At 44.3% G+C, this 15,919-nt stretch overlaps 1 protein-coding gene across 3 annotated transcripts in view; it reads left to right on the forward strand.

Annotated features, from left to right (window-relative positions):
- The window catches only part of LOC137643994 (vesicle-associated membrane protein 7-like), a 276,913-nt gene that overhangs the window by 190,615 nt on the left and 70,379 nt on the right, over positions 1-15,919 (forward strand). For all 3 annotated transcript variants that reach the window (XM_068376846.1, XM_068376844.1, XM_068376845.1), the window contains 2 exons: positions 13,944-14,052; positions 14,374-14,441. In XM_068376846.1, the coding sequence (XP_068232947.1) occupies positions 13,944-14,052; positions 14,374-14,441 (177 nt within the window). The remainder of the gene's footprint in view (positions 1-13,943; positions 14,053-14,373; positions 14,442-15,919) is intronic.

Here is a 15,919-nt window from a genome sequence, read left to right on the forward strand (position 1 = left end):
CTGTTACTATGAAAGCAAGGATATTTTTGCAGAAATTGTGGAAGGAACATCTGGATTGGGACGAACAACTCGCCAACCCGCTACAAGAGGAATGGAGTGAAATACGCAAGGACTTGAAGTGTCTTGAAATATCCTTTCCTAGGAGTGCTAGCCTAGGAACTGGTGATACCTTGCACATATTCTGCGATGCTAGCAAAACTTCATATGGTTGTGTGGCCTATAGAGCAAATGGTGAAAGCTCTAATATAATTTTAGCAAGGGGCCGAGTGGCGCCCATTAAGGAATTGACAATTCCGAAATTGGAACTAATGGGATTGTTGCTAGGAGCAAGAATGACAAAATTTATTATTGACTCCTTTGATGAGAAGGAATTTAAACAATTATATGTCTGGTCAGACAGTAAAGTCGCCCTTAGCTGGATTGTGTCCAGTAATGTTCTGCCTGTGTTTGTGAGAAACAGAGTAATTGAGATTAACTCTTTGATTCCGGGGTCAGTCCTGTCTTACGTACCGTCGTCAGGAAACCCCAGTGATTGGTTGACACGGGGAAAGAGTGCTAAGGTGTTAGCAAAGGACTCCTTTTGGTGGGAGGGACCCCCTTGGTTAAAAAATCACACACTGCCAATTGATAGGTCATGGGTTGGGTGTACACATATACAAGGTGAACAGGACATTGTGGTCAATGTTGTAGGGGACATAGATGCAACACGCCTGCTTGATTGGGAAAGATTCAGCAGAGCTGACAAGGTCTTTAAGACCATAGCTTGGATAATGCGATTTGTAAAGAATTGCAGACTAGCAACCAATGACAGGAAAACTGGTAGTTTGACTCTGGAAGAGTTACAAGAAGGAAAGGTCAAAACAATTGTTCTCGTGCAGAGAGAGTACTTTCCAGAAGAATATAAAGCCCTGAAAAGGGAGGAAACAAACACAAAATTGTCATTAATTCCCCAGTTGAATTTGTTTTTGGATAATAATTTAATGAGAAGTAGAGGCAGGTTGGAACATGCAACACTACCTGAAGAAGTCAAATTTCCTACTTTACTACCAAAAGGTTGTGTTCTGAGTAAGTTGTTAATAAGACGACATTATGTGATGCAAGGGAACATGGGGGTGAACGCTACTGTAGCTAGTGTAAGACAGGAGTTCTGGATACCACAGCTGCGACAACTGGTCAAGAGCGTGTTACATCATTGCGTGATCTGTAAGAAAGTTCAAGGAAAACCATATAAAACTAATAAAATGCCCCCATTGCCGGAATTCCGGGTACAACGGAAACAACCTTTTAGCGTTACTGGGGTGGATTACACCGGGGCGTTATGGATAAAGGAAGGGAAGCAAAATCCGGAGAAGGTGTATGTCATACTATTCACATGCCCGATCACTAGGGGTATACATCTGGAAGTAGTCAGAAATCAGTCCGCTGACTCATTCCTCATGGCCTTACAGAAGTTTAGCAGCCGTAAAGGCTTTCCTTCACTAATGTTGAGTGACAACGCCACTACCTTTGTAGCAGCATCTGAATATCTGAGAACAATGGCAGATAGCCCCCTTTTTCAAAACCATCTGGAGAAAATAGAGTGTAAGTGGAAATTTATACCAGCAAGAGCACCTTTGTTTGGTGCAATCTGGGAGAGATTGATCGGACTATTGAAAACCTGTATGAAGAAGGTAATTGGTCGAGCTCTTCTCAGTTATGATGAATTATCCTGCATTTTGGTGGAATTGGAATCTATCATAAATGACAGGCCACTAAGCTACACCTCGGGGAACCTTGATCAGGAGATTCTAACTCCCAATCACCTGATCTTGGGTAGGAAATTAAGATCCTTTCCCAAGGAAACTATTAATTGGGATGAGGTATCTGAAGACCCATTGTATAGTAAAACTGAAAATGTAGAAAGGAGATTCCTTTACATATCCAAATTGTGTGATCAGCTATGGAAAAGATGGGAACATGAATATTTGATTTCGTTAAGAGAGACTCATCGAATTGGAGTCCAACATAATTCTTGGCCCAAAATAGGAGATGTCGTCCTCGTACATGATGAAGGGCCAAGAAACAAATGGAGGTTGGGTCAGGGGATTCAGGTACATGTGGGGTCTGACAATGTAGTTAGGGTAGCTACCCTCAAAACCTCCCATGGCCAGATCATGCGTCCCATTGTGAAGTTGTACCTGTTAGAGTTATGGCAAGAAGTTGGGACTCCTGATCCTGCCAAAATTCCTGAAGTGAGTACCCGACCATCCAGGAAGGCTGCTCGGGTGGCTGCAGAAACTAGAAAAGATTTGATTCAAAAGGGAATGTTGTAAATACTTGTATATTATAACTTTTGTGGCGGGGAATATGTCGTTACTTACAATAACGACATGGGAAATCAATTGTTATTGAATCTCTATGTTCATATTGTATATGGAAAATGTTCTTTTATATTACATTGCGTTAAGTGGAAATGTGCTGGTTTCTGTACAAATGAAAGTTTTGTTTATATTTAATTGTAATAAGCATTGTTACCAAGGAATATTGTCTTGTGAATAGTTGTATAAGTGGTTAACAATGCGATGTAAGTTGTTTGAATAGTTTCGTTCGGTTTGCGTTGAATAGTTGGTTTCGTTCGTTTGTTGTTTTCTTTTGTCGTGGGCGAACGAAGCGGAAGTCATGACTTTGGGAGAGAGAGCGAACGCATTATGTTTACGACAAAGGCAGCAGAGGTAAATCGGGACAGTTGCTGCCTGTCACTTCTCAACGCTTGTAGTGTAATCTTCAGTGGACTTAATCAGGATGAAGAGAATTTCATTTGATTAACGAAGCCGTTCCTTCCCAGCATTTAATGAAGTGGATGAATTAATCAACCGAAGTTTGGATGAGTATCATATGATATTTAGTTACCTTGGATGGGATAATTCGCTAGGGATATGCATATCTGTGCGTGGGATTCCGTGACTGGGTAAAATCAAATATTTATATGTGGTATCGTGGTTCACCCGTACCTATTTGTAATCCGAACTCGGTAAGAACTTCATATGAAACCAAGTAAGGAATAATTGGAGCAAAGCTCAATAGAATATAATATGACCATTTATCTTTGTAACACAACGCAATGAATTCCTAATGTAGAGAAAGGGTCTTGAGTTCTCTTAAAGAATCTGGTTATTAGTAATTTCGTGAATGACTGAAGTCATTATATGTTGTTGCTTGTTTGACCCTAATAAGTAACGATAGTAAATGATCTGAAAAATAGACTTAGCAGAACAATCACTACGTGTATTGAAGGAAACGTTGAAGAAACAAACAAACATTTAACAAATGCCTATTGAACTTGAACAGTAAATGGATTTCTGCAAAGGCTTTTACATTCACATGCTTGTGTGCATCCGAGTCCATTATGTGTACATTTGCAACGTCGAGTTGCACAAACTGCTCGACATTTGCATGTTGTAAGCTCCAAACAGAATGCAGTCATTGGCTCCCCAGTCATCAATTGTGGCTGAAGCATCTCACTACCTTCTTTTACCACCAGTTCCCACCCACTTTCCTCAGGTGCAGGAAGATGCGGCTCAGCTTCCAAGGTTCTTCTCCACACTTGGGACTGATAATATGCGCGCCAGATGTGAAAAATCAAAGCATCACGGGTTGGAGGCAGATTCTAAATTTATTTGGTCAAGCCAAGAAATAGATCACACCTGACTTTGTGGGTGGAGTTTTCTTGGCTATTAGGAACATACAGCATGCAGACAAAGGACTCAGTATCAGCAATCACATTCTCATCTGGAAAGTCTTCCTTGCCGAGATTCTGCAGAAGCTGTGAGTTTTGTTGGAAGATAACCCATGCAGAGGACTTCCCAATTCCAGCAAACTGGCTTGTACTATCCAAACCTGTTACAGCATAAAATGTGAGAAGTGATGCTCTCTGCGAATCTGTGATGTTGATGGAATGAACAGGAACAAAGTGTTGCTTTTTAGGCATTCCGGCTTTCATCCAGAGAAAGGGGTTGAGCTGTGGCTGAGAGGCAAGAAGGAAAACAAAAACATCAGTGTCTCGGCTCACAACAATAGTTTGTGGGTATCCCCGTTCACTTGCATCCTTCACATGGAGAAGAATCCTAATGTCCGCCTCTTCATGCTCAGCAGACGATGTCCACACTTTTGCAGGGTCCGTGAATCCTCCGTTCAATACCAGCTCCACTCATTCTTGATTGTGGAGCTTGTTTGCTAACTCTAGGCATAGAAAATTAGCCAAGCTCGCTTTGTTTTCATCTACGGAGATGAATCTATCCCACTGCCCCATGGATTGACTTATTTGCACATCTCGTCTGATTCCTTTCTTGACTCGTACTCTCTGACTTCGAGCTGTTGACTTGATTGTTTTCTTCCTGTTCTGGTCAAAGGCAAGGTCAACCCTAGAACATCTGTTGGAAAACACATGACTTGACATAATCAGCAACAGCATCGGCCCATTCGCCGAGAGTTTTAGCGTTCATCCTATTTCCTAGTATCTGGATCATGGCCATTCCATCAGTGACAGTGCTTGTTTGTAATGGTTCAGGCGTAACATTATGTGGCAAGCCTTGCTGGAGAATCTTGGCAAGGTCTGCTTTGTTGAGTGTTCTGAGGTAGATGCAGTCTGCCATCAGGCACTGCCAGAGAAAATGGCACTGCACAAATCTCTTGCTCCAACATTTTGTTCATGTCAATATCTCTGCCTGCTTGCATTGCTGTCACCACACGCGTGAGTAGTTTTCTGTCAGCCTTTAGTGCATCAGTTTTTTCCTTTCCGACATTGACTTCCACAGTGTACATGCTCTCAAACGTTTTAAGATTCTTTGATTTGATTCTGTCGTGAAAACCTGTTGTCTTCTTAGTGAACCTGTTCTCCACAAACTCTGACACAATCTGCTTCCCTGTAACTTCAGCATGCAGAAGGTCATTCGTAACCACTTCACTTGCAATATCACCTGTTGTAATTGAGACCAGTTCTCAGGAATTGCGATCAAATGGATTGCGAATCTCGAATAGGGCAATGAGCTTTTGCACATTATCTTGGTCTTGCTTCATTCCCTTGGAACCAAAATCTTAATGGGCAAATTCATGCTCATCATCGTCTTTTTTATTGCCCGCTACATTGAACATCGTCTTGGTATCTCTGGTTAGCTGAGCTCTCTCATTGAAAGTTAGGCCCCATCTGTCACGGCCGGTGTCTGTTTTGTAATCCCCACCAGCCCTCCAGCTACCTTGCCGGTATTGTTAACATGTTCAATAGCCTGGTTTTCAGGTATTTCGTTGAACTTGAGCTTTGTTTCTTTTGTTACAAAGTCTCCTGCAATAAAGCCTCTGTGCACCTCTGGAGCAGTTTTGGGTAGCATATGCATATCAGCTAGGAAGACAGCTCCCCAGCGTGAGTAATAGAAATTATCAAATGCTCCAAACCAAGGCAGCATTTCAGAAAATGATGTAAGGAACAGGTCCCAGTCTCCCTCACGAAGAGAGCGAGTGAACCTCAGGAGGATGGAGATCAACTTCATGTACTGTAGGTTCTCCAATAACAAAAATTGGCATTCTCTGAACAAGAATTCTCAAACTCACTAAACAGGACCTGCACCTCTTCAGTTTCTGACAAAAGATCTTCAAGGGAGGAATTGATTTCTATGTCATCTTTGTTGGCAAAGGCATCTGAAACTCTCCCAATTCCACAAATACAAATTACCACTACGACTTCACAAATAAGACTCCGTATATTCTCGTTTCAAAAGCGGTCATCAGGTACACGTGTCACGTGACCAACCAATGAATATATACAAAAATAACAAATAAAAATAAATAACAAAACTATAACATAAAACCCCACAACTCAGAAGCCATAATTAGATTTGATGAATAATAAAACGTTTAAATAAGATATCAAAATAAGAAATTACAGAATTTAACATACAGCTAAGCATACAAACATACAATCAAACTACCCCCAAATTCCAAGGTTATACGTAACATCAAACGATCAACAAACACAACCGAAACATGACGATGAGCAAAGTTTGTAACAGGTCAACCACAGTCGAATCTGATTACTATTATTAGTAAACATAACAAAGTTACCAACACACTGAAAAACGGATTTTGACGTTGGAAAATTCTATTTTTGAGTGAGATAGCCATGCCATCCCGATGGAAGTTCCTTCCGGCAGGTTCCTACTGTATAATATTTCTGCGAGTGATATTACGAGAGAATTACCGTCAGGTATCACAGGGTTCTAACCCCGGAACGACTATCCTAAGATATCGTGTATAATCAGGGATGTATCCGTAGATAACCATAGATATCTGCACCCCAAACAGACTTAACCCAGTCTAGGAATACAAAATTAAAGCAATTTAATCAATACGAGTTCACTTCAAGTATAAGCTATGTTTAAAAATCCATGCATTGCATTTTGTATATTAAGGGTTCTAATTCTTAGCAATGTGTATTAGGAACCCCTACAAATTTCGTCAAATGTTTTTGAAAAATAACTTTTTTTGGAGAATGTATACAGTACACCAAGGTCTATCTTAATGCCAGAATCAACTTATACACTATGAAAAACATGGGGATTGACTCCAACATTGTTAGTTTATTGGAATTAGAATCTAAAATATGAAAAAAGTTTAGAAATTGGCGGCCATTTTGAAAACTGTCATGGCGACCATACTATCCATATCTATAATGTCCAACAAGTGACAAGTGGATTCATATTTATCTGTATCTGAACAATCTATTTAGACTTGTTGAACTATTCTAACATGCAATCAGCAGGGTGTTGCACATTTTCTGACTTTAGCTTCCTGACTATTGTCATATTCGAAGACAATGACTTGCTTCGGTACCGTCTCCTCGGGGGATGCAGGTTTATCTCGCAGTCTCACGTAACAATCGGGTACGCTGAAAAGCTGGGCCAGAATTCAAGATCTTCAAGGGGTTTGGCCCCCAACTTCTCGGAGATGTATAACTTCCCATTCATCATGGGCATGTACTCCGTATACCTCCAGGGGTTAGTTTCGGAGCAATGAGGGAGGTCAGATACTTTAGGGGTTTAGTAGAGCACCTGCAAGTGCCAGGGCGCTTCCCTTCTTGTACCTCTCTCTTCGTCTGCCTAATGTCTTGCTTCATCTCTTGTTCGTTCCGGAACACTGCCAACATCTGCTGGATCGACGTTAGGAGCGCCTAGCTCCTGTCGACCTGTGTAGTCGGTTTGGGAGTTGGTGCTGAAGAGGTTGATGGCATAGGTTAATATGCCATGACGGTAAACTGGGGGTCCTCAGTCACCGTTAAAACGGATCCTTCTTCCTCCATTGGTGGTTGAACCACGTCTTCTTCAGGGCCTTCTTGCAGTAGATCCTGTTCAGTGTCGGTAGACACTTCCGACATCCGTTCTTGGTGGATGTCCATGCCTTCAAGTGCCTTATGGATGTCCGCATCGATCTTCAGCTGGACGAAGGGAGGTTGGACCTGTTCCTGGGGCACTACCGCGCTAGGGTAAGCCTTAGGGAACAGAAGGCACCTAAGCGATTCATTAGGCAGGTAATGTCCCGGAGAGTTCTTTTGGAACCCTCTTACCCACCTACGAAGAGTTTCCCTTGCTGCATCCCTTAGCCTCCAAGGAAACAGGTATGGTTTCTCCAAAGCCATTGGCCAGCAAGGTCGAGCAGTTGGAGCAACCCTTCGGGTCCTAGTACCTCAGGGATCCAGGTACGATGCAGCAGGGGGCACAAGACCTGCACATCGTATGCCCACAAAAGTTCTTACTCTTGTGGTTTCAGAACACAACTGTACACATCACCATTGGCTCCTCCTGTAAAGGAAAAGGTTTCAGTGAGTATACAGTTGTTTATATCATTGATATAAATGCATACCATTAATAGTAATACTTACTAATATATTTAATAGCTTAGGATAGTAAGCTAGAAAGGAAATAGGAAAGACACATATCTGTTATTCCTCTCCCAGGCAATCGCTGAGACCTCCGTCAATATTAATATTTAGATTCCCTATAAGGGAGAATACAGGGTGGAACGAATCTAATATTTAGAGACAGGGTTAGTAAGTATCTATACTAACTTTTCCACCTGTAGTATATTAATAATGAACGGTGTTTTATATAGGTCCCGATGATCAAAGGATTTATCTGGGTGTTGAGGGATTACTCAACCTCAACATGTTATGCGGTCCCAACAATAGACTGTGATAGGATACACAGAGTATGTAAGAAATACTTGTACTACTGTATTGTTGTATCCTGTAGTTTTACCGGTATACTGCCGGGGCTAGGCTAGTACCTGGTGGCACTAACTGATAGAGAGAGAGAAAGAATGGAAAGGAGGGTTTCCTATTATTATGGTTTAGCACAATAACTGGAAATGTAGGAGAGCTATCCTGCCACCTACTGTCTTCTTGCAAGAATGAGAGTTCTAATGGAAGGGGAGGAATCCATCTGATTCTAGCTTCCATCCATCCACAAAATTTTGCTGCTGGCTGTACTGCTGATTACAAGGTTTGTGGATGGCAGGCCAAGAGGAGACTGAAGAATCTCACCAGTATGCGGGGTTTCTCACCGGCAGCCGTCAGGGCTGGCTCAGTCTTTCCCCCCAGGGTATTCACTTCGGTGAAGGAAGGACATAAGGAGGAAGTGACTGAGGCGGCAACCTAACCGTAACAAATACCCGGAAAAGCTTGGGAGTGCACATAGCTTAAATGCTACAGAACAAGGAATGATGGCCCATAGTAGTACGGAGAGGAGGTTGTACCAACCGTGTGTCGCACAATTGTACATAATTCCTTTTGTATGTATTATGCTTGTATCTTCGCTCTTCCCTCGCACTAAAACGAACATGAAAATTCATGTCTACTTTTCTCCTCTGTAACATTGTCAATATTTAAACATGAAAATTCTTGTTGCTTTGAGATTTTGTATATAAGGGAGTGTGTTCTTTAATAAACACTCAGTTGATTGCATCCTGCCTTTGAGTCATAACCTCTCTCCCTCGGCACCGTCACATTGGTGACCCCGGATGTCGACTCGCTCCCACTGCCTTCCACCCCCACCTCCCTCGCCCCTCCATCGTTGGTACTATGACGGACTCTACTACAGCAGTTGGCGCTGCGGCCGCCCCATTGAAACTTTCACCGTTCGCCAGCGGAGAGGCATTTGCTTGGTTTCAGCGCGCAGAAGTCCAGTTTCGCATTAACGGCGTGACTCGCTCAACCACCAAAGCAGATTATGTTCTCGCGGCGATACCCGAGGACACCTTCCCGGAAATATCCGACTGGCTTTGTGAACAAGGAGACACGCCAATAGCGTATGACGCCCTCAAAACATACCTTCTGCAGCAGTACTCGCCGTCGCCAGCCGCCCGTGTAGCGAAGCTTTTTCAGCTCTCGCAACAACCGTTGGGGGACCAAAGGGCTTTGCTTGCCCTCAGGGAAATGACCAGTATCGCTCGCCTTCAACCTGCCGCAGACGGCTCTCCTCGTGAGGTGAACCTTTATCGTGCCCTTTGGATACACCGTTTACCCGGACCTATACTCGCTGCCATACCCGATGTCTATAGTTTACCCATAAAGGACTTGATGACCACAGCCGATGCCCTTATGGACAGCCACTTCAAGACCTCCATCAACGCCTCCACCCCTGGCGAAGAGGATGCCTATTCAACGTCAACTGAAGCTGACATGAATGCCGTAGGACATACACGCCCACACCGTGACGTGCCGAAGCAGAGACAAAGCCGCCCACCACCCACCCATCGCTCGCGCCCCAACAAACGACTTCTACAGCCACTTACTACCTCCCATCCGCCGCAGTTTTGCTACTACCACTTCAGATTCGGGGCAACTGCGAAGAAATGTGCCGAGGATTGTCAGTGGCCAAAAAACGTGTAGGTAGGCCATCGCTCGTGGAGGTGGCCTCCCGTGTTTCTAATCTTTTCTTTTTACAGGATGCAGGAACGGGCGTGCGATTTTTGGTAGACACGGGTGCTTGTCGTTCTCTTTTGCCAAGGAAACTCTTCAAGACACGACGTAGTCTGTGTACATCTGCCGACGTCCGCTTGGTAGCTGCCAACGGATCTGCGATACCCACCTACGGTTACGAGAACCTCACATTATCGTTCGGAAACGGTAAATTCAATTGGAAGTTTCTCGTTGCTGACGTCACCATGATAATCCTCTGTGCGGATTTCCTCTCTCATTTCCACCTTCTGGTCGATGTCGCCCACCGACGATTGGTCAACGCAGACTCGTACTTGTCTACACCTCTTCAACCTGCCCCCTCTAACCCCGCTCTCCACATTAGCGCACCCACGGATGCCTACGCCCACCTCCTCACGTCGTACCCGGAAGTTTTCCGTCCAGAACTTCGCCAAACGCCCACGGTTCCTGCCAAGCACGATATTTATCACCGTATCAAGACGACGGGACCCCCAGTCTTCGCAAAATTCAGACGTCTGGCACCGGAACGATTGGCAGCCGCCAATCAGACGTTCGCCGAAATGGAGGAAATGGGCCTTTGCCAAAAGGCCTCCAGCCCATGGTCGTCACCCTTACACATCGTTCTGAAGAAAGACGGCTCCCTCCGTCCGTGCGGGGATTACAGGCGCCTGAACATGCAAACAGAAACGGATCACTACCCCCTCCCAAACATTGCCGACGTGACCTCCTACCTGCACAAAGCAAAGGTTTTCTCTACGCTCGATTTCCTGAAGGGGTATTATCAGGTGCCTATGAACCCAGAAGACATCCCCAAGACTGCCATCACCACTCCGTTTGGTACATACACCTTCAATTACTCCTGTTTTGGCCTTCGTAATGCTGGGGCCACGTTTCAACGTCTCATGGATGGCATCTTAGGGGGCCTCCCTTTCTGTGTATGTTATGTGGACGACATACTTGTGTTCTCCTCCTCAAAAGAGGAACACCTCCGTCACCTGCGCATCGTGCTCGACCGCCTGCAATAAAACGGCCTTGTAGTCCGGTACGACAAGTGTACCTTTGGCGCCAACGAAGTGTCGTTCTTAGGGCACCGCATCACTCCTGAAGGTGTCCACCCCCTCCCTGAGAAGGTAGCAGCCGTTCAGAACTTCCCCGTGCCCTCAACCGTCAAAGCTCTGCAGGAATTCTTGGGCATGATCAACTATTATCACCGTTTTCTGCCAGCCATTGCCGCCACTCTTGCTCCCCTCTACGCCTCCCCCAGGGGCAAGCCGAAGGACCTGAAGTGGGGTCCCCTTCAGGATGCAGCCTTCTGCAATGCAAAGAAGGCCCTATCAACTGCTGCGGCTCTCACTTTTCCTATGCCACATGCCCCTCTCCTTCTCTCCACCGATGCCAGCGACTTCGCTATTGGTGCAGTACTCGAGCAGGTGGTCAACGGCTCGCCCCGCCCATTGGCCTTCTTCAGCAGAAAACTGTCCAAGGCAGAATCGGGTTATTCTACCTTTGATCGAGAATTGCTGGCGGTGCACTTGGCTGTCCGTCACTTTCGCCATTTCTTAGAAGGTACGCCCTTCGTCATTCGCACAGACCACATGCCTCTGGTGCACGCCTTTACTCGACAGTCTGATGCCTGGTCCGCCCGGCAACGCCGACATCTCTCCGCCGTGGCTGAATACAATTGCACCCTTCAGTACGTCCCTGGGAAAATAAATCCCGTTGCCGATGCCCTGTCAAGAAACACGTTGGCTGCCGTTCAACTGGGATTGGATTACAACGCCCTGGCTGAAGCCCAACGACAGGATTCAGAGTATCAAGCATGTAGGACATCCTGCACGTCCCTCCGTTGGGAAGACTTTCCCCTCGAAGACTCCAACACCACCCTCCTCTGTGACGTCAGTACTGGTAGACCGCGACCTTGGATTCCTGCTCCCATGCACCGACAGGTGTTTGATTTCATTCACGGCCTTTCGCATCCCTCGTGCCGTTCTACTGCACAGCTGCTGAAGGCAAAGTTCATTTGGCACGGCATTTCTAAGGATGCTAAGGATTGGGTCCACGCCTGTACTTATTGCCAAACTTCCAAAGTACATCGACACACGGATTCAGGAGTGGGCACCTTTCCTCAACCTCAGCGTCGTTTCGCACACATTCACGTCGACGTTGTAGGCCCCCTACCCACATCACAAGGACATCGTTACCTGTTTACCATCATCGACCGCTCCACCCGTTGGCCTGAAGCCATTCCCATGGAAACTGCAACGTCCGCCTCATGTACATCTGCCTTACTCTCTGGATGGATTTCAAGATTCGGTATCCCTGAGCATATTACTTCTGACAGGGGAACCACTTTCACCTCTCAATTGTGGACGTCATTAGCGAATCTCCTGGGCATCACCCTACATCAGACAACGGCCTACAACCCCGCTGCCAATGGAATGGTTGAACGTTTTCATCGCACCCTCAAAGCAGCTTTGATGTCCTGCTGCAAGGATTGCAACTGGTTTACTCAGCTTCCCTGGGTCCTCCTGGGACTAAGGACCACTCCTAAAGACGCCCTCGACGTCTCGGCAGCTGAAATGGTGTATGGCGACCCGTTGGTCGTCCCTGCCGAATTTTTTCCTTCTAAAACCTCCTCCGACGATCTCCAGCGCATACGTCACGTCGTGGGAAAATTTACTCCATGCCGCCAGACTTACAAGCCCCCAGCAAAGCATCACATACCAACAGACTTGCACTCTGCAACGCACGTCTTCCTACGCAACGACACTACCAAGCCACCACTAACGCCCCCTTACACGGGCCCTTTCCTTGTGATCAGACGCAGTCCGAAAGCATTCCTACTAAACATTCGTGGCAAAGAAGACTGGGTCTCCATTGATCGTCTAAAACCTGCTTATCTCCTGCCAGATGACCCGCCTACAGTTCGCCTCTCTAGATCAGGGCGCCCTATTTAACTTGTACAGTATGTCATTTTTAGGGGGGGAGCCATGTACCAAGCGTGTGTCACACAATTGTACATAACTCCTTTTGTATGTATTATGCTTGTATCTTCGCTCTTCCCTCGCACTAAAACGAACATGAAAATTCATGTCTACTTTTCTCCTCTGTAACATTGTCAATATTTGAACATGAAAATTCTTGTTGCTTTGAGATTTTGTATATAAGGGAGTGTGTTCTTTAATAAACACTCAGTTGATTGCATCCTGCCTTTGAGTCATAACCTCTCTCCCTCGGCACCGTCACAAGGTCCACCGAATACCTTTATAACGGCTCTCCTTTTGTTCGCCACTCTTCCCCCTCAAAGAGTTAAATCTATTCGGGGTGAAGATTGCTATGTGTCGTATCTAAAAATACGTCCCCTGATATTATGCGATATCCTTAAAGTTATATTAAGGAAACTCACGCCAGGAGTTAGAATTTTGGAGACCTACGGTCAATTCTCTGGGAGTATCACTGTAGCAAATATTCCTTAGAAAGCTACCTAAAGGAACCTTCCATCAGGACGACATGGCCAAGCCCAAAAATGAGTATTTATTGAGAATTTAAATTTCTATCTCTTCCCTTCATGACCCACCTTCATGAAAATGTGGGTGTCTGCTATATGAACATCAAGAGAGATTCATAAAAATAAAAGGAATTTTAATAATAAAATACATGCCCCCTCCTCCCCACTGACTAAGTTCTAGAGGATAGGGTAACTTAAGAGTCTGACCATTTAGGTAAGGCCAAAGTCTAAATAGAGTTAACCATTGGTCCCTAGATGATGCCTTGGTTGGCCGGAGGCATAACCTCTTGAAATGAAGAATGAGAAATTTATAGTTATCTAGGGTAAAATGGCTGCTTAAGCTTTCTTCTGGGACAAAGCAATATGAACATCTGGTGAGTATAAAAATGATAGGCGAGTACAGTATAAAAATTATGAATATTATTATTCAAATTCCAGTTTTGGTACAGTCACTTGAGTAATTTTACTTTTCAGGTGTTAGCTGCACAGATGAAGCATTTTAATGAGTCAAGGGATATAGACAAAATATCAAAGCTCCAGGGAGAAGTCAGTGATGTAAAAGATGTTTTAGTTAAAAGTATAGGTAAGTGTTGTGAGCTCATAATGATTGGATTAAAAGGAAAGTACAGTATCACTTTTCTATGAAAGGAAGCTATAATTTAGAATATATGTTTTAAATTAGGCATTGCTTTGGTAATTGGTGCATTGTATAGCAATATTTGCAGGACATATCTATATTTACTGGATTTATTATTTGATACTTGCTACCCTCTCCCCAGTTATTATTTAGTTGATTATCTTTTTTTACTGAACTGCAGGCTGCTGTTGAACATTGGGAAATATATTGCAGAATTTTGCATTTTATAGATAATCCTATTTTTTTTTTTTTAAATTTCATCTACAGAAACGTTGGCAACACGAGGTGAACGGCTGGAACTTTTAATAAACAAGACTGAAAATTTAAATTCATCAGTAAGTTACATATTTTTTTCTAGCTAAGTATCGTAGTTCTGAGACCAATACAATCTTTTCGCTCTTTACAGTGGATATTATTTCAGCGAATGCTGAAAACTAGCCAAAGGATTTAGTAGCGAGGTATAACCACCCACCGCTAGTTTAGCGTGGTGTAGACCAACCACCCCGCTCATGCACACACACACACACACCGGTAAAATGCCTTCACTTTTTATTTTGGCTCGAGAGTGAATAGACGTTCCGTCTCCCTCTTCCAATAACCCTTAATAAACAGGCCGTTGACTTAATGTTATTTCTGCTTATTCGTCCTCCAATGAAAAAGTAGGATAATGATCAACTGACCCTCAGACAACCCATAGGTGCAGAAACTGCTGTTTCCCATAGCGAAGCAATGGCACCCTCCACTGGGGTAGTCTCTCATTCCCTTGTGGCTTTCGGGTCTACTGTTAAGGTCTGGCTTACAAGAGAGCTGCACTTGAAAGCATTGTGGGAGCATTTTTATGCCTCTTCACAGGTTAACTATGGTCTTCCTCTCCAAGACTCAGGAGGTAATACTATGTAAGAGTTCTCGTGCCTTTAGCTGCAGGTCTCTACATTGCGAGAGTGTTAAAGTTGGGGACACAGCGGGAGTGCACAACTGCCTCCCCAGGGGTACACCATATTCTTTTCCTCCGGGACTCTGGAGGTACAGTCAGACTTCCTTCTTCTCGATAATTATGTTACAGACACATCCGCGAAACGGGAACTTTCGCAAATAAATACTGCACCAGGGTGGGTAACTCCTAACCTAAAAAGTCACTGCCCCCTTGCCTCTAGCGAGTGCCCGAGCTGTTGATTAACACAGAAAATGCCGCCTAATATTGTTTTAATTTGGTTTCTACATCAGTTTAAAACCATATGTACAGTGCATTTGTACACATGTACACTACGTGCGGGGCACAGTAAGGTTACAGTACAGTATTGTGCTAAGGTAAAGTTTACAGGGTCGTCATCATCCCCTTACTGTTTTGTATAACGAAGGTTGTTTTTATCTGGTAATACTGTGTTGTAACCTAATACTCACTGATACTGTAGTGTATATTACTGTAATATATGTACAGTAATATTACTACAGTACAGCTTAACTGTACTTACTGAAAGTGTTCGGTGTTTTAGTTCAGACAACTCATAGCCTACTCAGCTTTTCTTGAAGCATGAGGCAACTTCTTATGTGTTGTCTCTTGCACAGTATGTTATCTATACTTTCTTAAACAGAAAAGGGATTTTGACAAAGGAAAAATCTATTACTATGGTACTTATCATTGGTAAAGGTGAAGTAGCAACGTCAGTCATGTTGAATTAACGACAATCACTTGCAAAACACACATAACAAAATAAAAAAACGACTTAGCGGGCAAGTCCAAAACAGATTGATGACCTGGAGAGCGCGAGTAGTAGGTGTCGGTGGAGTAGTCCAACTGTATTCTCTAGGGCCT

This window comes from Palaemon carinicauda, chromosome 7 (genome assembly GCF_036898095.1).
Source record: "Palaemon carinicauda isolate YSFRI2023 chromosome 7, ASM3689809v2, whole genome shotgun sequence".
Taxonomy (NCBI): Eukaryota; Metazoa; Arthropoda; class Malacostraca; order Decapoda; family Palaemonidae; genus Palaemon; species Palaemon carinicauda.